Source organism: Ictalurus punctatus, chromosome 11 (genome assembly GCF_001660625.3).
Source record: "Ictalurus punctatus breed USDA103 chromosome 11, Coco_2.0, whole genome shotgun sequence".
In the NCBI taxonomy this organism is placed as follows: Eukaryota; Metazoa; Chordata; class Actinopteri; order Siluriformes; family Ictaluridae; genus Ictalurus; species Ictalurus punctatus.
This window is the reverse complement of record NC_030426.2, coordinates 9,609,341-9,633,498: the sequence shown is the minus strand read 5'-3', so window position 1 is coordinate 9,633,498 and position 24,158 is coordinate 9,609,341. Positions and strand designations below refer to the sequence as shown.

The window sequence follows — 24,158 nt, the reverse complement described above, 5'->3', positions numbered from 1 at the left end:
CATCCATTTTCCATCCTGCACAGGGTGGAGGGGAGCCTGAAGCCTATCTCAGGGAACTCAGAGCACGAGGCAGGGGTCTCCATAGACAAGCCATCACAGGCCACAATCACACACACATTCTCACACTATGGACAATTTGATAATGTCAATCAGGCTGCAATGGAGGAAACCCCTGAAGCACGGGGAGAACATACAAACTCCGTGAACACAGGGCAAAATCGGGATTTGAAACCTCCAAAGGTGTGAGGCAAAAGTGCTAACTACAGTGATGTGATTGATTAACAAGGAAGTTAGTGATCTAATAGATGAGCTAGAGTCCTGGGAGAGTGTGTTGACTGACTGTAGGAATTCCTTCTGTCTCATGCTTAATAATAAAATAATGTTATATTTTTGATTTTTTTTATTAAACAATCGTTTTGAATAAAATTGTCTTTCAGGCACCTTTGTATGTAAGCTTATACAGTATTATTGTGTAGATAAATCATCACTTTAGCAGAAATATACAGCAGCTATAGTATCTCTATATATATTTCTTCATTACATAAAACCGCAGTTTTCCCTGCACTTTCTCCCATGAGATGTCAGTCTGGGCATTTTGTTGAGCAGTATGGTTGATGTTGTCGTGATGCCTGACAGCTCTGTTTAAAATTGACAAATGTTTCAACCTTTATACGCACTTGGTTATATATTTTTAAAAATGGTTATTTTAGGGTTCTTAGCTTCTAGGTTTCTACACGGAACCCTTTCTGAAAGCGAGACACTTTGGTGTAGTGTTCTCCCCTCGAGGGTTCAGCCTCTTTTAAGAGTGAGCAGTGTGCCATCTGTATAATTTTAATATCCAAATATATGTGAGAATCAATGATATTTGGTTGTCTGCTAGGACAGGGAAAGGGGACGCAGTTAACAGTTGCTCCTGATGGTCACAGCGCACATGCTTATGTGTCTGACAGAAATAATATAGAGAAATAATGAACAGCTTTACAGAATGTCAGTGCAGTATTTCAGCCTGTAGCCATACTGCAGCAGTGCACGCTCCCTCATCAGTTAAAATTCAAACTTCATGGAAATTCTGACTGCCACAGAAATTAAGAATCACTACAGATGCTAGTATGCTACATCGAAATGAGTGACAACTCAGAAGGTGGAAATAGGATGTGCTTTCGTCCTGGCATGTGTGCAGCATCGCTTCTTGTGTATAATGAGCTTAATCGGCAAACCTGAAGTGCCTCATTTCTGTCCACTGTAGTTCATCAGCTTTAATCAAGTTGTATTAAACGTTATTGTAAATGTTTTATCGCTCTTTTATCCCACAAGCTGTATATCTCACCAGCTGCTCCCCCTTCATGAGCGTAAAATATCCGCCCGCACCCGAGACATTCGTAGTCACGATACACACCACTAACATGCTCACCAAGATAATGCAGATCTCTGCATACGTTATCAGACATCAGACAAGGCTTTTCTTTTGCATAATTTCTCATCTGATTTCAGCATTCTAACACTGGCACATGAAGCGGATAACTGGGTATTCAAATGCCCGTGCACATCCCTAGTTTCAGGATAGTTTTACATTGCCACAATCTGTGTTTTATTTCCTAGTTTGTTTTTGTTTTTTAAGCACGTGTTTTTTGATTCTTTACACAGTGCAGCGTTAAATGAAATCTATCATGAATATCATGATTAAGACTGTTACTAGTTTTATAGTTTAGATTATGAATGTGTTGATGCGTTCATTATGAGTTGCAATGCTCAGGTCTATGTCATAACAATGACGTCTCATAAGTACCGCAAAAACATTGCAGAGAGTGTCAGCATTTCCCAAAAGCATCATAACGTTAAGCTCGTCACTTATTTTCTCTTCTCTACCTTATGATAATCTTGTGCTACGACACTGTCGCATCACGAGTCTGAGTTGTCTTTGCAAATTCAAGGGCTGCCAGTTTTTGGCCCATTAGTATTCTGTATGTGTGCACAGAGACTTCTACCATAGCAATGTCAGCGTTGCATTCGGTTCTACCGTTTTCATTTGCATCCATTTGAATTTGATCAGGCTCAGATGACCGATTTCTGTTAATCAAACAGTTTTGATCTCACCGTTCATGGGCACAAAGCAGTTATTCTGTTTCCTTTCATTTATAACTTCAGTGATTATGAGCAGGGTGAAAAACGCTATACAGACGCTAAGCACTGCTGCATGTGGACCAGCTTTGTTAACCTGAGGCATTATTCATCCATCCTTGACATCCCAGCTCCAGTCTAGGAAATCACTGACTATCCTTCATGGCAATAGAGATCCATCTATCCATCAAATCGGCACATTTTCTGTACCGCTTATCCTACACTGGGTCATGGGGGGGGCCTGGACCCTATCCCAGGGGACTCGGGGCACAAGACGGGGACACCATGGACGGGGTGCCAACCCATCGTAGGGCACAATCGCACACACACTCACATAACCATTCACATGCTAGGGACAATTTGAAAATGCTAATCAGCCTACAACACATGTCTTTGGACAGGGGGAGAAAACCAGAGTACGTGAAGAAAACCCCTGAATCACGGGGAGAACATACAAACTCCACGCACATAGGGCGGAAGCACAAACCCCGCATGAATGAGACAAATGTACTAACCATTCAGGTTTTTCAAATAAAACTTGTAAAACACCATTTGTCTGAGGACTGGGTGGTTGTGTGGACATTTGACACTATCCTATTAATAGTTTCCATCCATTTTATGAACATAAAGCAAGTGTGTTCAAATGTTTTCTGCCGTTTTTTTTTTCCAGTTTTTTTCTTTTTCCTCGATTTTCTCAGTAATTTAGTCATGGCCATTCACCCACCCATCCGGCAGCTCTCCCATATCACATGACAGCTTCCAACCAGGGAGGGAGGAAGCACATGAAGCTAGCCGACTACATATTTTTGAACTGCTTAAGGGGTGTCAGGGGGCAGCGTAACACACTCCGAGGAAAGTGCTATCCGTCCCTGTCTGCATGCACGAGCTCACAAGACGCCCATGATTGGTTAGTGTTGCTGAGATTGATAGAGGAGAGAGTATGCCCCCTCTAACTCCCTGAGCGCACTGCCAGTTTTGATGGATGACAGTGTCATCATAAGGAACTCACGATCTCCAGATGATAGGGTGAACGCTTTCCTGTTTCTGATTTGTGATAAAAATGCTTTACGTAATGACCTCACTTCCTGCAGCAAGTAGTAACACGTCTTGCTTTGTCAAGAAAAAAGATTTGTTCAACATGTTTTCTTCGAGCCTTTCACAACGTTCCTGTCTTTTTTCTTCGCCCTTTGCCATCAGTCAGTCAGATAAAAATAGAAGGAACAGAATATAGACCACTGATCTACATTAGGCTAAAAATGTTAGTACAATACTGTGCTCTCTTCCTTTATGTTTAATCAAGGACACGGTAAGCGGAGGGTGCTGCAGCACTCCTTTCATTTGAAATGCAGGTACAATTGCTAACAAATTATATGCAATTATATACAGTATAAAGTAGAACTTCAGGAGAGAGAAAAAAGACACTGGTGAGAAAACGACTGTTTATAGCTATAAATAATCAACATAATCAAGAACAGGAACAAACTACTGACTTTTAGTAAGCACCTACCCTTGAGACGCCTTCCATTTTAGAACGAGTGCATTACTATAAACCTATTATTTATGTTACGGTAGTAACTATTGTCAGAGCCGTGCTGTTACAGGAAATTACTAAACACATTCTGATTCGACAATCAAACCACGCTGTGGTATAGTTATTGTTATCATCACCCATTTGTGCTATTAAAAGAAAAAGGACCTGACTGTCGTTCGTGTGTGATGTCATAGCTCATGGCACAGGCTTGCTGCTTAACATTCCAGCACCCGCAATGTAAAACGCCTTCCCGTGTCCCTGCGTTTAATATTAACAGAGTACATTTTACTAGATAGAAGAGCTGTTCACATGGAAGAAGCTTTAGGCACAACACCATCACCCTGCTTTTCCTGCTGCTCTTTTATTGGTTTGTTGTAGCAGAAGTGGGTGATACACTGTATGATGCCATATAACACCCACCCCCACCACCCATGCACAAAACAAACACACACACACACACACACACACAAAACACCTTCATTTAAGGACCATCCAGTGACATAATTATTATAAATACACCTAAATCTAACCTTCACCTTAATTCTAGCAACCAAAAGAACATTTAAGATCTTTTAGTTTAAAAATTTTTAAAACTCCCCATGAAATCAAAATTGAAGTGTTGTGGCTTTTAGTATGAATATGTTAGCCTTAAGGTTATCTATAAGCTAGTGTGCTCCAAAGCAATGACAACAGTCGCATTCAGAAGATATATGCGTTCATTTTCAGTCTCTCTCTACCACCAATACGGATAAACAATTTTGATGACACAACTTTGCACTTCAGCTTCTCATCAGATTTTCTGTCCAATCAAATGATCTCTAGCATCTGAAATGGCCCGCCTCCAACAGTTGTAAGTTTCCTGGCTGTGAGGTAAGCTAAATGCTACTGGCCATTTAAAAAGGGGCGAGGAGCCACTCAATATATCCCGCCTTGACTTCCTGTTTCAGTGGAACGCTATGTGTTTCAAGGCACCTCACAGGGACTTTAATAAAATAGTTTCTGTAAAAAAAAAGTTTTCCTCACAGGGACAAGCAAAAAGTCAAAATTATAAGATATTTCTATTATTGCGCACATACTCACACACACAAACACGCACACACACACACACACACACAGAAGAGTCTGCCAGAGTAGCAGATGTCTTGTTAAGCATCACTGTATGCTCAATCAGCCGTAATTATTTCAAATGCTTGTTTATGCTCCATGCGTCTGTCAGATTAGATGCCATTCACGTTCTCTCCTATCTTTTATTTCCATCTTCTTCAACTTTTATATTGTTTTGTTCATATGACAACCATTTGTCATTTTCACAATGCTCTTGATCAGCTCTTGCTTTAACTAGAGTTATGCAACGAATGTTCAACAGAGAAACAAAGTGGAACACTGGAAGGCTTTTGCATTCATACAGTAAATACTAAACAGCACTCCACACTGATAACTGACACAGAGGTGATTTTACAGCTGCTGTTTTTTTCATATATATAATAGAACTGTTTTTAATTGTGTTCCTCTTGTAGTTGAGCTTCTCCATGACTCTAATGGATCTATCAAACCTGAAGCATCATCGGTATCATCTACATAAACCTCCCACACATATGTTGTGCCAAAACAGTGCTTTATGGGACACCAATGGACATAACAATTCCAATGCAACTTTTAAAGATGTTTTCATCTTGTGTGTTTAAAAAAAGAGATTGTGTTCCTTTGCTGCTTGTGTGCAAGAATGCCGTACAGCCAAACAGTGACAGATGTCCAGCCATCTGCATCTCATTTCTAAATCCAAACTTGAGCATCTCAAGTTGAGCTGTGGACAAATATGATATTAATCTTTTTTAATGTGAGGTCACTGCATAACCACCCTGTCATATTAATGACTGAAATCTTTCGTCATTAGTATGACAGCGTGGTCATGCAGTGACCTCACATGAAATAGATTAATTGTGTCAAATATAACAAAATAAACAAAACCCTCCATTCTCTGTACTGAGCACTTTATATCAGGTACTTTGCCTGACTAGTTACATTGACCATGATAAGAACCCTTTATTGGTCATATACACTCACTGATCACTTTATTAGGAACGCTATACTAATACTGGGTAGGGCCTCCCTTTGCTCTCAAAACGGCCTCAGTTCTTCGTGGCATGGATTCCACAAGATGTTTGAAAAATTCCTTTGAGATTCTGGTCCATGTTGACATGATTGGATCACACAATTCCTGCAGATTTTCCCGTGCACTTTCAGGCTGTGAATCTCTTCTACTGCATCCCAAAGGTGTTCTACTAGATTCAGATCCGGTGACTGGGAATGCCACTGAAGAACACTGTCATGTTGTCCTGTTCATGAAACCAGTTGGAGACGACTTTTGCTTTGTGCCATGTTGCATTATCATGCTGGAAATTAGAACATGGGTAAATTGTGGCCATAAAGAGATGCACGTGATCAGCAATAATACTCAAATATACTGTGGCATTCAAGTGTTGATTGATTGGTATTAACATCCCCAAAGTGTGCCAAGAAAGCATTCCCCACACCATTACACCACCTCCACCAGCCTGGACTGTTGACACAAGGCAATTTGGGTCCATGGATTCATGTTGCTGTTGCCAAATTCTGACCATCTGTGTGCCTCAACAGAAATGAGAGTCATCAGACCAGGCTAGCTTTTTCTAGTCCTCAACTTTCCAGGTTTGGTGAGCCTGTGCCCACTGCAACCTCAGTTGACAGATGACAGATGTGGAACTTGATAATGATAACAAGTCTTTATTGGTCACATATACATTACAGAACAGTGAAATTCTTTTCTTCGCATACCCCAGCATGCCATGTGATGACGTGGTCTTCTCCAGTTGTATCCCATCCGCCTCAAGGTTTGATGTATTGTGCATCCTGAGATGCTTTTCTGCTCACCACAATTGTATAGAGTGATTATCTGAGTTATCTGAGTCGCCTTTCTGTCAGCACGAACCAGTCTGGCCATTCTCCATTGACCTCTCTCATCAACAAGGCGTTTCTGTCCGCAGAGCTGCCGCTCACTGGATGCTTTTTCTTTATTTACCGTCATTTCTAATAAAGTGCTTGGTGAGTGTATAGTTTTTTCTTTATATTTGTAGGACAAAGAACATATTATGGTAAAAATAAATCAACTAAATGTTTTAAGGGTTAGGAAATAACAGGTTCAATGGTGACTTTTTCCTCTGTGCTGTTTGAACAGCATGAAAAAACCCCAAATGAATTAAAAGTGTCAAATCATTTGTCTGCCAGCATCCAAGTTCTGTCTTCCATATGCACTCTGTTTTGATGGCAGGGCAAAACACCATTACACAGCTTTTTCCTGGCCTCCAGTAGTCACTTTCCTCCTTCAGCTTCCCCAAATTGAAAGAGATCATATGAAATAAAAATACATACTCTCCTGCTTCCTTACCTTCATGTCTCCCTCTCTCTCTCCCCCTCTATCTCTCCCTTTCTCTCTCTCTCTCTTTCTCACTCACACACACACACACACACACACACACACACACACACACACACACACACACACACGCACGGCTCTTCTCTGATGTCTAGTAGCTGTGGACTGCCAACCGAGTTCTCTCTCATTTTGAGGTCAAACACAGTAGGAGTAGAGATTGGCCAGGCTGTGTGACACACACATGCGTGGGCACACACTCACACACAGCGGGAGGAGAAATTGGTCAGCTTGAACAGTCGAGCATGAAACAGTGCAACAGGTTTTGAACAGCCACTGTAGAGGAGTAATAGAGCTGAGTGTATGGACAGCAGAGATACTGTACCACAGAGCTCGTACACAAACCTCAGAACCTCTTCAAAGTACTTTCAACACATTTACATTTAATATCAGGAGAAATCCAGTGACTAGTAGCACACTACTTTAGCGCATTGCAAGTACTCCTGGAACTTTCCTGTATGTTGGTCATAGATTCATAGATCTGTTGGGTGTTATATTATAATCGGAGTATTGTACAAAGAATGTTGAACCCAAATTTTTGGTTTGCAAAGATTACATATAAAGGTGTAAGATTTATTATTCGATTCCTTAAAGAACATGAACTTCGACAAATAAGGCCACGGGTAATTATTTTTCTCATTATCGGAATCAGTCGCTATCTCCCGCTCCGTCATGAATAATAAGGACGACCTTGTGTCGACCTTGAACAATTGATACTTCCGATAGGACAATAATATTAATAATACATGCAATGATACATCATTATTATTATTGTTTTTGTTATAATAATAATAATAATAATAACAATAATGATAATAATTATTATTATTACTATTATTATTATTATGTTTTCCCCCCACTGATTAATTAATTAATCATAAATATTAAACAAGCTAAGCTAGGAACTTTTTCTCTTGCTGCTCCCTTAAACGAGACGAGTTGAGAAATACACTCAGACTGTTGTATTCAGAACATAAAATAAATCCCTCGGCATGCACCGACAGACTGAATTTTTCCGTTTATTTTACTTGTAAGAAAATGTAAACAAGCGCCAGTTCTCTGTATCAGAAAATAAAACGGCAGGGTTAATTTATAATGGTATTATCGTTTACCCGCCCCATACATCACGTAACAGACTGTGGTTGGTCGCTTTCCATGTCCATCAGACGGTCACGTTCTGTCCATGTGAGCTACAATGAGGTTCTTAATACCTGTGAAGCAAGCGGGCACCGCAGATATGCAATGAAGCCCACTGTTGTAACTGGACAAATAACAGTAGCAACTGGTCGCGCTACATCGCTACTCGTTTGAAAAAGTAACTCATTACTGGAAAAGCTACACTGTTTTTAAAGTAGCTGAGCTAATGTAATGCTACTGAAAAGTTAGTAGCGTAGCTACTTTTAGTAAGCTACTCCCCAGCACTGCCTGGGATAGGCTCCATGCCCTGTGACTCTGTGTAGGATAAGGGGTATGAAAAATGGATGGATGGATGAACCTTACCACTATGCCCCTGGAAACACTGAAAAACACTGGAAAAAATATCCAGAGGTAGAATTGGCAGCACTGTCAGTATGGTCTGTGACAGTTCCTCAACCTCAGCTACATTGCTCTAGTTTAAAATTGGTCTCAACTAGACATGTGTGTGGGGTCATTTGTTTGTTTGTTTGTTTGTTTGTTTTAAAATCCAGCTCACACCATTGTTTTTGCGTTTCTACCTGCCCACAGTATTTTGTAACAAATTTAGTTGGAGCTATTTCCCAAAAACTATCTGTTTAGAGCACATTGTCTGTTCATTCTGAAATGTATTCACATTCACTTACACACCTACTCTTTATTTTCTTATTTGGCTCCAAGTGCTGTGCATAGCAGGAGTAAACTGAGGCTTCATACTCCAGAGGACTCATGGATTTATGAAGCAGTAGGTCAGGGGTGTCAAACTCAAATTCTGCTCGGGCCACGATCAACCCTGAAGGGCCATAATCAAAGTATAATTGTTTTTTTTAAAAAAAGGTATTTAATACATATTTATTACATATATTAATAATTATGATTAATATATTATTTTGGATCTGAAATTAGATTAGGATGCACACTCTGCACACTCCACCACATGTTTTAGATGCGAGTGTGATATTACATCAAGAACAGCACATAGGAGTTGATTTTAATCTGTGTTTCAGACCACAGACAAGACAGCCACGATAAAACAGCCACGATAGAGTTCACGTATATACATTGGTTTGCGGTAACTGCCTTTCGGATGGCTACACTACGGGATGTTTCAGTATTTTCTTTTCCACGTTCATGCAGGTCAAATGAAATGAAGCTGCAGGCTGGATTTGTCCCATGGATCTTGTGTGGTGTGTGTGTGTGTGTGTGTGTGTGTTAATGGGTGAATGAGACACAGTGTAAAGCTCTTTGTAGAACCGCTAATGTTAAAAAAGCGCTATATAAGTGCAGACTATTTACCATTTTAGGGAGTGAAAGTTCCAGTGCAGTAGAAGGATTTTGCGATTGAGACAGCCCTTAAAATGTCCGACTCCCTGATCAGTGCCCTGACTACTGAACTAGGAAGCTGTTTGAGATGCACCAATCTTCTCTTCTTTCACTGTCCAGGGTGCTGAAGGTCACTGACACACCAGTCACACAGTGCAGTGTGTCTGTATCTCCAGTAGAGAGCAGTGTGCAGTGTCTGACCCTGCACAATGTGGGGTAATGTGTTGAATGTGTCACTGCGTATCTACCCCTGCTCAGTTTAACTGTCTGTCTCTTAATTGATGCTCTCTAAATTGAATGTTTTCCTCATATTCAGTCTCATGTTTGAAAAGCACATTGTTTCTCATCTGGTTCCATCTGGTGTGGAGGAATCGTTCGAATCACGGCTCGGATTTAATTTTGCACACTTGGTACTAGTGAACTTTGTTATACTGTGCAGTCTGTATTAAATTACACTGTGACAGATTGTTATGTGTTTTTACGCCACCACATTTGGATTTGAAAATGTAACAGGCTGAAGTGACAAAATGTCAACAATAATTAGAACATATTTATACTCTAGCAGTACTTGAGCAGTTTATATCAGGTAAAAGAAACAGGAACTAAGTTCTAAGAACTTCATAAGTTATTAATAAGTTAAGTTAATAAGTTACTGAAGACAATTCAACTACAGTTTGCCGCTTGCTTCCACCAAAAAAAACACCAAATTAGATGTGGTGTATTGTAGTAGGTGTAAGGAATAAGAAAGACGTGAAGTAAACTGGGGTACCTCAGGAGCGGGAGGTTTTTACCGTCCTGTGGACGGAGCTGGCAGTCAGAGAAGGGTAAACAAATTTCCAATAATGTTCAGTAAACCTCCAACAGTGGTTTTACTTTAAATGAACAAAATACAAGATATCAAGTTTGGGTACGATTTTAAAAACAGTTTATTTCCCAGTTATAGAAACTTGTTGCTATGTATAGTCATCGACGCATACATGATAGAAATCACTTTCGCCAAACCACTTTTGTTATGAAGGGGGGTTGGGGCAGCGGGTGGTGTGGGGTGGGGGGGGTTAAGGGATGGAGTTCAGATACATTAAAAGTAACAAGAGGCAGATAAGGAGAACTTATAGAGTATGCTATTAGGAATTATGACTTACCTCAAAAGAGCGGTCTTTTACTTTTTACTGTTTTGTTGTACATTACCTTAATGTAAAATTCACTGTATGATCAACTTGCATTAGCTAATGGTGAAGATAATTAGAAAGTGATTAAATACACTGAAAAGAGATGTGTCCTAGAACACTCTTTAGAGCAAATCATAATGGAAAGCACGTAACACAAAACATAAGGCACACAACTGAATAAACAAGAGAAATCTGTTCATGTATAATGTCATAAGCTGTCCAACTTCAACATACATGTATGTGAATGGAAACCTAAATAATTCATCAAATTAAATTGCTAAATAATAATTTTAAATAAAAACGCATTCATCAAGTAATATAATTTGAAGCAAGATATTTTATTTGTGTAATGCCTAGTAGACAAAGACAAATTATGATCATCATTATGGAGACAGTGTAGCTCTGAAGCTGTATGATGAAATGCACCCACTGAAGCTGTGGCATTTAAATTACATTCTAGAACTTCACCGTCTAGACAGTGTCTGTCCCCGAGAACTGAAGGTCGAATATCACCTGCAATTTGTTAATTCACGTGTTATGAAACTAACTTTGTGTGTCCTAGAGAGTCAGTCCTCCAGTACTGTGGTTATAATGTAACTTTGCCTGTTCAGCTGAATGGTAGTAAGTGGGCTTAGGAATGTTATAGTGTTCCACAGTCCTGAAAAAATAAAACGTTAGGGTATGTGCATGCTTTGGAGATATATATATATGTTTTTCTACATTTAGGGTAGATGACATGATATTAGAATTGAGAGCTGAGTTTGATTATTGACTCTTACCTAATACCAACGCATGTATGCATGCCAGTGATCTCAACTGTTTATGCAGTAATAAATAATGTAATATTGGTCAGATGTAGCTGAGATCAGACTGTCTGACCTGGTTTTGAATTCCTTAGATAATCGAACGCCTCATCAAAGCAGAGCTCAAATTAACGGTGGCGACTGCATATGCTACCATGGAGTTTATCCAGGATGAATGACAAGGTGCCAAATAAGACACCATTTAAGCATGTATACAGTATCTCACAAAAGTGAGTACACCCCTCATATGTTTGTAAATATTTGATTATATCTTTTCATGTGATAACACTGAAGAAATGACACTTTGCTACAAAGTAGTGAGTGTACAGCTTGTGTAACAGTGTAAATTTGCTGCCCCCTAAAAATAACTCAACACACAGCCATTAATGTCTAAACCGCTGACAACAAAAGTGAGTACACCCCTAAGTGAAAATGTCCAAATTGGGCCCAAAGTGTCAATATTTTGTGTGACCGCCATTATTTTCCAGCACTGCCTTAACCCTCTTGTGCATGGAGTTCACCAGAGCTGAATGCAGTATAAAACAATTGTTATCTTTTGCGAAGCAAAGATTCAGTTCAACAACGACTTTGAAGAGTTAACTTTCTCAGGATGATGTTAAAAGTTCATAGACCGCAGGAAATTGGTGAGGGTTTTAGAGAGAAAGCCCGTGTCCAAGCATTGTTTGCGCTCATTATTCTTACCAGGAGTTTGAAAAACTGTGTCCAGATGTGTATTTTTATTAGAGCTTGAGAAATGTACATCTGGACCTGCTGTTTAAGCGGTTAAGCATGGAGTGATACACACTCCATGAAATGAAATATCCCAGTGTGGTTATACTAAATACAAACACCGCTTGTCCAATCAAATTAATGAACCAGAACTAACTGTTATATAATAGCAATTACCATCTCTAATCATCTCTAGAAGAAAATGTTCATCTCTAATACTGATATGATGAATTTATGTCATTTATATATTTGCATTTCTAGCATTACGAATGTGTGCCTAGGAGTGCAATTTATAACACGGAACAGTTTGTGTTTTTCTTGTGCTCTGTTTCTTCTGAATAACCTTCAGGCTACGTCTGTTACCTACACAGTAAAATCCCTAGTGTTGAATTAACACCCAGAGTGTTTGTATGAGTCAAGTGGACTCATATAAACACTGTAGGGTGTGCATTCAACACTGTGGGTGTTAAATCAACACTGGTGATTTTGCCTTGTACAGTTCCCTCCAAAAGTATTGGAACAGCAAGACCAATTCTATTGTTTTCGCTATACACTGAAGACGTTTGTGTTTCAGGTGAAAAGATGAACATGCGACAATACATCAGGCTTTCAGCTTTCATTTCCTGCTATTTACATCTCTACACATCTAGATGTAGATATCAGGAAAGGAAAGCTGAAATTCTATTGTCTCATATTCATCTTTTGCCCTCAAACACAAACGTCTTCAGTGTATAGCGAAAAGCAAAATATTTGGCCTTGCTGTTCCAGTACTTTTGGAGGGGACTGAATAATCTACCTTTACACACTAGTGCTGCAAAGTTGCTTTGTTTAAGGGGGTACGATGATAAGTATATTGTGAGCTATCAGACCGTTACGTGAGGGATGCGGTAGTTTATAGACTTAGAAGAAGAAAAGTACAGAGCAAGCATGCAGTCACCTTCAGGGTTGAGAGGTCACAGTGATCTGATTTATGAAGACCTGACTGAGCAAGAGTCAGCTCTGATGGAATTAACATCTCTGTCAATAGATAGAGGACATGTTGTTGTTACCAGGGCACAGGACACAACAGCTAGACAGTGAAATCGATAGACTTTCTGCTGAGTTGTTGTTCATGTAAATACTCATCTGGACTCCATTATGGTGATCCATCAATGGTGATATGCGCTTTAGCTGGTAAGTTCACAGTATTGCAGAGTTGAGACTGACTGATATCATTAGTGTTTATCATTAGTGAGAGATGGACTTGTGTTGAAAGTGGTTCTATCAGGATATTGTGGTCCACCAGTTAAAAACACAATGCCAGTTCTACAAAGATGATGCTTTTTCAATCCTCCAGTGATGTTCTTCCTTTGAAACTCTTTCAGTCTTTGGGTTCAAATGCAGTATTCTGCTCATGTGTGGTGCCACACGTTTCCATTTCCATTTAGTTGAAAGCAGTACTCTCTTTGAATTTCCATTAGTTATTAGTTATTCGATAAGCAATGCTGCATTTTCCCCATGGCTGAGAACACCATGAGAGGAGCCGTGACCCAGGAAATCCACTTCTCCCTGTCTGGAAAGCAATGACTTGCCCTTTATGCACCTGCTCGTAACCATGGACACCAGTATGACCGAACACACACCTCTCCCTCACCCCTCTGGAGGAGGAAAGAGCTGAAGGGAGGGCAGTGAAGGACAGACACAGAGACACAGGTGCAGGACATGAGCAAATTGATTCAGACAGTCACACGCAGAGAAAGAAAAAAAAAGAGAAGGAGAACATCTGAAGTACGTGTAGCTGTGCTGGTTTGAAGATCCTTGCCTATCACAGAATATGTCTTATAGGAAGAGGAGCTTCACTTTTGGGGCCTATGGAGGGTAAGAGTGAAAACTAGAGAGTGTGTGTGTGTGTGTTTCTGAGCATTATGTAATAGTTTAATAAGGCTTGCAAATGTTGTCTGAAATACTTGTCAGAAGCTGTGAACGTTTTTCAGTTGAACACTTTTTTCTTTGCTTCTAACTAAATTACTGCTGGCACAGTCTGTTACCGAGGTCAAACAAGACAGCGCGTCCTCTTTATGTCTGCAGGCATGTCATTAATGAGTGTCTGCCCTTCTCAACCGAGCACTAATATGTGTTGAACCGGGTCCTATCACTTGGACAGGAGAATGGAAAATTGTGCTTTACGCAGCAAGCAGAACACTGTGTTCAGGACTGCTGTTCCTTAAAATTCATATAACCATCCCATCTTTTATTATTATCCATCTTTTATTATTATTGCAGTCTTTCGCAGACTTTTTTTTTTTTAACACTGTAATATTTGTACATAAACTTAAACGGCACATCTGCAGTCAGGGTTTTGTCATGTGCTACATCATCAGGTTACAAACACAACCAGTTAGCAGCACTTTGGGTAAATACGGGTCATTAGTCACAACCTCAGCCATGTTTGAGAAACTTACACTGCAGCAGGCACTATTTGTTTACCTTCTCAGACATACTATAGGGGTTTTATGCTCTACATGGAGAATGTATTTAAAGCAATACATAATAGAGATAAGGTTATCATATTTTAATCAAATGTATTAGCAATGTAAACAACATCTATGGAAATAGATGGCATGCCTCCAGCAGGCATGTGTGTGTGTGTGTGTGTGTGTGTGTGTGTGTGTGTGTGTGTGTGTGAATTGTTTTGTTACATATTCACTCTCAGGTCAGAATAACCAGAATATAACCGCTGCAATATATAGTATATACAGTATATGTATAATGAATGTAATGCAGTGCCAATATCTGTATCTGTTTAGTACTTCAAATATCTGCATTTGGATTTAAATCCAAAGTGGGAGTGGCCTAAATCATAAAAATGTTTTTTTTTTTTTCTTTTTCGAAGAATTAATATGAACCCAACCATTGAGCAACCTTGGAAGACAAACAAGAACCCGAGAGGTAGAAATGCTAGCAGTGTCAGGATGGTCTGTGAATTCTGGCTCTGACAGTTGCTCAACCTCAGCTACATCATTCCAGTTCAAAATCGGTCTACATATTATGTGAAGGCTTTTTTTTTTAACTCCTGCTCGCTCAGTTTTTATTTTTGTTTGTACCTGTTGGCAATATTTTCAGATGACTTTAAGTGAGTGACTCAGACTTGACTTAGGTGTTCCAATAGAGACCAATGGAAAATGAAAACTGGCAGAGACCAATTAGCTCGCTCTTTGTGAAACAGAGGAAATTGCCATTAACAGGTAATGAGCTGTTTATAAGAAAGCAATTTTTTTTGTTTATATGACTGCACACTGCATTAGACTCTAATTTAATATCATAAAGCATTAATAGATGTTTTTTTTTGGCATGTTATTCATTCACACACACTGAGCTACATTTTTCTCATACTGGATAGGTCTGTTCTGAATTGTCCTTCAGTCTTCATTTCTTCTTTTACCTTGGGATGAGCACGCGTAAAAAAAAAAAATCATGAAATCATGTGATAGTCATGCTAAACACACTGTATGTGGCTTATCATATTGCCTTTACCCTGAGAACATGGAGTAGATACACATATGACCTACCCATGTAGCATCCCTTCACAGTTCATGTGTCTTCATTTTCCATAAATGCGGGCTTGGCTGTTTTGATGTTACAGCATGGTGAAATTTGCAGTGACTTAGTACACATGAGGGTTGGAACTTTCCATACGGCCACACTCTCAGGGCTGATGTGTTGAAATTTTCATGCAAGACATTTAGTGTCATGTCTTTATGTCAATATTATTTGACACTCACAAATGAAGTGACTTCTTTTAGTAGATCCAGTTCATGAGAGCTGAAAAGAGAGTTTTGTTAATCGGGCAGCAACCCACTGAACATGTGGGCTTTTTCATCTGTGCTGTTGACACAACAGTGGTTCTTTTTATCCCATGTCAGCAAGTTCCATGTGAACACACAGTGTTCTGAGCAGCTCTGATATCTGGATGAGGGAAGGCAAGGTTACCAGGATGAGACACATTGCATGGTCAGTGAGCTGGGCTCAGTTATAATGTTTAGGATAAGGACATAGACAAGGCAAAACACTCAGCGACTTAACAGCGATGTCTGTTCCAAGCATGAGATTCAAATGATCATTCAAGGATCGAACAATAAAAAGTGTTGCAAACTTGCAGAAAATCCCTTAGTGATGGAGAGCTATCTAGTGGGAGTTGAACAGACTTGCAGTATGCCACCTGTTGCACTTGCCCATGGAGGTGCATTTAGATTGAACTGACTGATAAATTTAAAACAGCAAACCAAACTTGTCCTAGGTAGACTATATGGCCAAAAGTATGTGATCATCACACTCATATGTGCTTGTTGAACATCCCATTGCAGATTTAGTCCCCCTTTGCTGTAATAAGCTTCTGGGAAGGCTTTCCACTAGATTTTGGTGTGTGACTGTGGGGATTTGCTCTTTCAGCCACAAGAGCATTAGTGAGCTTAGGCACTGATGTCGGGTGAGGAGACCTGGGATGAAGTCAACATTCCAGTTCATCCCAAAGGTGTTTAGTGTGGTTGAGGTCCGGGCTCTGTGCAGGACACTCGAGTTCTTCCGCTCCAACATGGGTCAACCTTGTCTTCATGGACCTCACGTAGGGTATTGTCATGTCCAGGTTTGTCCAATGAAGGGAAATCTTAATGCTACAGCATGCAAAGACATTCCAGCTTCCAGCTTGGTGGCAACAGATTGTGGAAGGCCCACATATGTGTGTGATGGTCAGGTGTCCTCAAACGTTTGACTTTATAGTGTATATAAATTGTATAGGTTATCCCTCAATACTTGACTTCAAGGACATACAAGGGCTTATGTTTACACTGTTTTGTAGTTAGAACGCACGGTGTGGCCTCGGGTGGTGTTACTGCCTCACAGCTGGAGGGTTCCCAGTGTGATCGTGAACTCTTTGGGTGGACTTCCGCATGTTCTCTCTGTATTTCTGGGAAGTGTTTTCTCCCATCTCCCAGAAACACAGCAGTGGGTAGATTGGCCAACTCTTACTTGCCCCTAGGTGTAATTGATTGTGTAAATATACGTGAGAATGCTGCATGTATTTTCGGTTTTATAAGCAGTGGAATAAAAAGACTACTTTATTCTCATTTGTAGATTAATTCCATTTGAAAGCCATTTGAAAAATCTGGGGAAGATGAATATCACAACAGTGTACAGCAGTCTACTTATATATGCTCAGAACAGCTGAAACAATTGGAGGAAACTCTTGAACCTCGGATGAACGGCTCAATATTTCATGGCTGATTTAAGTAGAGAAATGTACTGTAGTGAGTACACACTAACAGGATTAAATATTAGACTTTTCAAGCATGCCTTTGCGATTGCAATAAACAGAAATGTAATGGCAAGGTTTTTCAATTAAATATACACCAAAAGGGTGACCTTCACTGCTTTGTCATCATAACACACCTAGTTAACGTTGGATGCTTGCCTCCATTATAGGTTTAACTATTAGTTGCTTGGGGTTAATAAGTCTGTTGCTAGATTGGCTAACCTTTAGCAGAAGGGGGCATACGGTTTAAGGGGAGAGATATGTATTTTTAATTGTTTGTGTTCTGTAAAATAAAAGCCTATTGTTTTTTGTTAGTAAAGCAACGTGTTTATTGTCTTTGCAGAGTGGACAAAACTTTCTCCAAGGCTAGATGTCTATGGTAAGACATCTTCTTATATATCAGTGTTTATTTTACCATTAATTAAGATATATATATATATATATATATATATATATATATATATATATATATATATATATATACTGTATATATATATATATATATACATATATCAGTTGGCAATCTGTATGAATTTGATGCTGATTTGAGCATAAGAACTTACATGTGAATGCAGTATATTTATATGATGCAGCTCTCTGGGATGCCTGAGGTATTTATCTATTTGGAGGATAGGATGCAAGCGTAATACAGTTGTGCCCCTCAGAAGGAGACAGGCAATTTATTTGAAATGATGTCTTTAACTTGAGAACGCCCATTTTATTTGCATTTGGAAAAGTGAATACTTCCATGATCAGATTTAACAGAAGCAGAAGTTTTTCAGATGATGTAAGGAAAACATTGCTAATGTAGGTGGAATTAATCCTCTGGATTAATTGTAAAACCGTGTTAGATGATTGAAGTGCCTCTGTTAAATGGAATTATGGTAGGATTGATATTTCTGTGTGTATCAACTCAGATAAGCCTGGCAACATGTGAGTAAATACCTAAGACACAACTCATTTCGCCCCTTCCCGTCTGTTTCTCACAGAGTTACTTTAAAATTGTATTCCATTACAGTTACAAATTACTTCATAAAAAATTTAATCAGTAACGTAATCCAATTATCCCAATATAAAAGTAATGTAGTCTGATTATTTTTGGATTACTTCAAGGTCACGTATGTAAATAAAGGCAAAAGAAAAGCAACATGATTTAAAATACTTATATTTAGAGCTTATTTTAAGCTTAAAACATGTTCAGTGTTTGGATTTGTTTGAAGAAAATGAATAAATAAATAAAATATAGCTGCAAGCAGCAATGGCGGATTCCTCCTCAAGATTGTGGACCATTTCAAAATCGACATGGTAGAGAAGTGTATCCCGCAGACAACATGTCAATGCATTTGGATCAATGGCAGATTTTAAGTTCATTTTTGTAGTTTTCCACAAATGACCACTGTAGAGAAAAATCCATCACGTGGACATTATTGGTTCTTGAGACCTTTTTGTTCCGCATGAGCAACAAGGCATGCATTCCAAATTTAAGACATTTTGGCCTGGCAGAGTCGAAATGCCAACGTTTTCAATGCGTCAACTTTGAGGCGTGGCCATGGCCATAGTGAATATCCCAGACTCATTAAAAGTTTCACTCATTATAATATTTTATTTTGGCATGGGGGACTATGCTGTTTATAAACTATGCTATACTATATACATAGACTCACCGACCACGTTATTAGGAACACCTGCTCATTTATGCAATTATCCAATCGGCCATTCATGTGGCAGCAGCTCTATGCATAAAGGTAAAGTTCAGTTAAAGTTCAAACATCAGAATGGGGAAAATGTAATCTCAATAACTTTGACCATGGCTTGTTGGTGCCAGGTGACCAGGCGAAATTTTTTTAACCTTCAGCTGTCCAGCTTCAGTGAGACAGTTCCCACTGTAGCCTCAAATTCCTGTTCTTGGCTGACAGACATGAAACCCAAGGTGGTCTTCCGCTGTAGTAGTCAAGGTATGACGTGCATTCTGAGATGCTTTTCTGCTCACCACGGATGTACGGAATGGTTTGAGTTACTTAGTTAAGTAGACTTCCTGTCAGCTTGAACCAGTCTGGCCATTCTGCTCTGATCTCTCTCATCAACAAGGAGTTTCCAATCTCAGACCTATCGCTCACTGGATGGCTTTTGTTTTTCGCACCATTCTGTGTAGAGGCTGTTCTGCATGAAAATCCCTTTTTCTTAAATACTCAAACCAGCCCGTTTGGCTCCAACAATCATACCACAGTCAAACTCACTAAGAACATAAAAACATTTTCCCCTATTCTGAATTTGTGAACATTAACTGAAGCTCTTGACCTGTATCTGCATGATTCATGATTTTATGCATTGTACTGCTGACACCTGATTGGTTGATTGGATAATTCCATGAATGAGTAGGGGTATAGGAGTTCCTATTAAAGTGGCCACAAACTATACCTTTTCATTACTGAGGTTAAGGTTAGGTTTAGATTTAGTTGCATGTAATTATGTGTGTTACAGTTATGTCAGTGGAAGGTCCTCACAGAGATTGTAAGTCAGTGTGTTTGTGTGTGTTTTATTGCCTTTGACTTAAAGTCCCCATGAAATCAAAATGGAAGTTTTTTTGCTTTTAGTATGAATACGTTAGCTTTAAGGATATCTATAAGCTAGTGCGCTCCAAAACAATGACAAAATTCACATTTAGAAGATATACACATTCAAAATTGACTCTCTACCACCAATAGGGATCAGTAATTTCGATGACATCATTCTGCACTTCAGCATCTCGATATGTCCCGTCCTGACTTCCTGTTTCAGTGGAAATTATGTCAAAACATTGAATACCGCTGCACGTTCCAAGGCACTTCAGGGGGACTTTTGTTTAATCGGTTAAATAACTTGGCCAGCTAGAGCATTATATTCAAAATACCTCTATACAAATCACATTAAGCTGAAGCGCTGAAATGTTGCTGAAATTAAAAGCTTTGTTAAGACAGCAGTTTCCACCCCTAATGTCATCAAATGTTTTCCATCACACTGAAAACAGAGCCCGTGTGATGGAAAACGGGACTGTGACATTATCTTTCTCTCTGTGTGTCACTCCAACACACTGCCAGGAAAAAGTAATGTCGTTTTAACACTTTCCCTGAAGTCCTAGTGTCACGATTTGTATTGTGTAGAAGACACAATGCTCTTATGATTACCCCGTTCAGATCAGTCTTACTCATCAGGCTGCCATTCTGTTTAAGGTATAATTTCCCTCCTCTTTCCTCTGAATCACAGACCTCAGCTAGACCGACGCTCCCTCGGCCGTGGGCCAGCTGATTAGCTGTCTCGACTGAGTGGGTCTGGGACAAATCCCTGGGGATATTTGTTAACATTAGCTCTATTACTCTTCTTTGTCTGTTACATAACTGCACATTAACAAGTTATACTTGTCTATCTAAATAAGTAGTGGGAGAAGATTTTTGCAGATACCTATAGTTCCAGCAATCGGTTACGCCCATTAATCCGATCAATCGGTCGACCTCTAATTTGTTGTGTCTTTCGTATTTTTATGGATTCATTTATTATTTTCTGTATTCTTTTCTTTGTTTTGTTTCCTGTATTTATTTTTTGTATTTTTTCATCCATATGGTAATGTAGTGGGAGTGTTTTTCAAATTCAGGCACAGCAACCAAGCCCAGAGAAGAAGAGTAGGAGAGGGCCCACTCCGGGAGCGCAGGGGTGAAGAGACAGCATCAGTTCTGCAGAGCTTTTGATTACAAGATTGATTAGGATTTGCTGATGGAGAAGCTGATAGCGCTGATAGGATCCTCCACATGATTTCATGACATTTAGGCCGTTGTGTTCAATGTGCAGTCAGAGACAGTGTGTGTGTGTGTGTGTGTGTGTGTGTGTGTGTGTGCATAAAAGTGAAACAGACATCAAGATGTTAAAAAGAAAAAACTCATTCAAATAAATTTTATGAGTTTTTTTCCCCAGAACATATAGCACATATACATTTTAAGCATTTATACACATATACATTTTAAGTTCTGGAGCAGATGTGTACCAACACACTGGTTAAAATTCAAACTTTATGACTGATACTGCCACTGAGCACAGGAGTCAACATCTGACTGGGTTAATGAACTTTACTTGATCATATACCATATAAAAAAAGCCTCAGTGATGTTGACGCTGCACTGTTTTGGCGTGGTACATGCCAGGGGTTTGGGCTTGAAACACCTCATTCATAAGCCTTAAAATCACACCGTAAAAATGACAGCAGTGTATCTGAAATATGCTGTTTGTCCTGTTAGAAATAGCTGATGGAAGAACAGCAGCGTGATATGAATTTCATAGTGTAGGCTTGCAGACCACTAAAGGATCAACCTCTGTGTCAGTGGAAACAGCCGGCATGCACAATCAATCTACAGATCTGATATCAATCAGCCAGTGGGAATAAGGAGCGAAGATGACAGCCACCTCATTAGTATAAGGAAAATGAAAATACAGATATATATATATATATATATATATATATATATATATATATATATATATATATATATAACAATGGAATATATAATCTGTGAAAAAGTAAATGAATAGGGGAATTAATAATGAGAGTGTGGAAACATTGTGAGGACAAAAGCTTGAATTGAGGCAATGAATTATGAAGCCAGAGTTTTGTGAAAAGGGCAGTGTTTTATGTTGCATAGATGCTACTATATTTATTATTATTGGATATATTGTTGTACATACTCAGGAATACTGTAGGCACAGGGAGAATTTATCTTCATAGTTGAATATGACTGGACTTGGGATGATCGATGCTAGCAGCAGGAATCAACAATAGGTTCTATCTATCGTGATGGCTATCAAGTCGGACGATTTGTCTGTCGGAAGGCATGATGTCTGCAGCGTTAAGATCGACAAGAATAAATTATGTTGTATTTCGTAATATGCGTTTCCTTTTCATCTGTTCTCACATTCTATGTGAACCTTAATAACGTGCCCTTGACGCGATTAACGTATTAACGTTGAGGTATTAATTCGGAATTTGGCAATATTCGAATTAGTATTGAATTATGTAAACGCCGCAATCCGATTAAGACAATATTCTGATTCTGATTCTGATTCCCACCCCGGAATGTGCCGATTTTAATCGGAAATTTGTTGCATCTGAACACCTTATTCAGAAAATCCACTGAAAGGAGATATATGTGCATACTCAGTCCTCAAGGAAATGTGGGTGATGACAGATGCTTAGGTGTAGGTTAGGTATTTAGGAATGACAACTCTGGCATACTTACATCAACCATGTATACAGGAGTAATACCATGCCATTATTCGTATTCAAAATGCGGCTGCAACCCAAATATAGACGTCAAACAGAATTTGATGTGCATGTAAACATAGTCACAGCGTGTTGTTTATCAAGGCTGCTTTACTATACAAGCACTGAATAAGTATCTCTGCTGCTTATTTAATTATATCATTTATATTATTTATATAATTTTATTTCAATTTCATAATGAACTTAGTTACAGCTAATAACTCGTTATGTTTGTTTACAGTCCCAACCTCATTTTCACAGCATTCCTGACCTCGTTAACAGCTAATAAAAAAGTAAAAAAAAAATACCTGCCTTAAAGCTAATACTAGCGATTGCAGCTACAACCAACTTGTAAAAATAGTTTGTTATTTTTTTTTACTGTAATGATGTAAGATGTACATGGCATGCGTTACCGATGTCTGACCATATATATATATATATATATATATGTACAATATCTCACAAAAGTGAGTACACCCCTCACATTTTTGTAAACATTTGATTATATCTTTTCATGTGACAACACTGAAGAAATGACACTTTGCTACAATGTAAAGTAGTGAGTGTACAGCCTGTGTAACAGTGCAGATTTGCTGTCCCCCCAAAATAACTCAACACACAGCCATTAATGTCTAAACCGCTGGCAATAAAAGTGAGTACACCCCTAAGTGAAAATGTCCAGATTGGGCCGAAAGTGTCCCCTTGTGCCCCAAATCCCCTGGGATAGGCTCCAGGCCCCCCATGACCCAGTGTAGGATAAGCGGTACAGAAAATACGTAAAACGAACCACACATTTTTCAGTGTAGGCTATTTTACTAAAAACAATAAAAAGCTACCACTACATTTTTACGACAGGAAGACTTTATCAGTCAGAGCACTTTATCAGTGTAGAGACACTACAGCACATAGTGCACACATTCTCATATTTGAAGGTGAGAAATGTATTTGCTATAACAGCACAGCCCTGACAGTAGTTCTACAAAGACAACGAGACAATGTTAAGCACAACAAAGTGAATAAATAGACCCAATTGTAAAGTAATGAAGCGTTTAGTATAATCCTCCCTTCACTCTTCTCAAGTGGAGTTAATGCATCATTAACTTGTTCGATTGCTGCTGAAGGAGTGGAAAGAGGCAGACACTGGAGCTGTGTGCGTGTGTGCGCGTGTGTGTGCGCGTGTGTGCGTGCGTGTGTCTGTGATCAACAATAAAGATAAGGAAACCAGTCTTGGATATTGGAGTAATTATAAAAAGCAAACTACCCTTCATTAGT

General features: G+C 39.1%; 1 protein-coding gene across 2 annotated transcripts in view; it reads left to right on the top strand.

Annotated features, from left to right (window-relative positions):
- Positions 1-24,158, top strand: part of rap1gapb (RAP1 GTPase activating protein b) — a 79,900-nt gene that overhangs the window by 21,271 nt on the left and 34,471 nt on the right. Inside the window, exons 1-2 of one of the 2 annotated variants that reach the window (XM_017479665.3) lie at positions 13,786-14,172; positions 17,946-17,981. In XM_017479665.3, the coding sequence (XP_017335154.1) occupies positions 14,129-14,172; positions 17,946-17,981 (80 nt within the window). In that variant the 5' untranslated portion in view covers positions 13,786-14,128. Of the gene's footprint in view, positions 1-13,785; positions 14,173-17,945; positions 17,982-24,158 lie in introns of those variants that run through there. The other variant, XM_053683788.1, reaches the window with a different exon arrangement.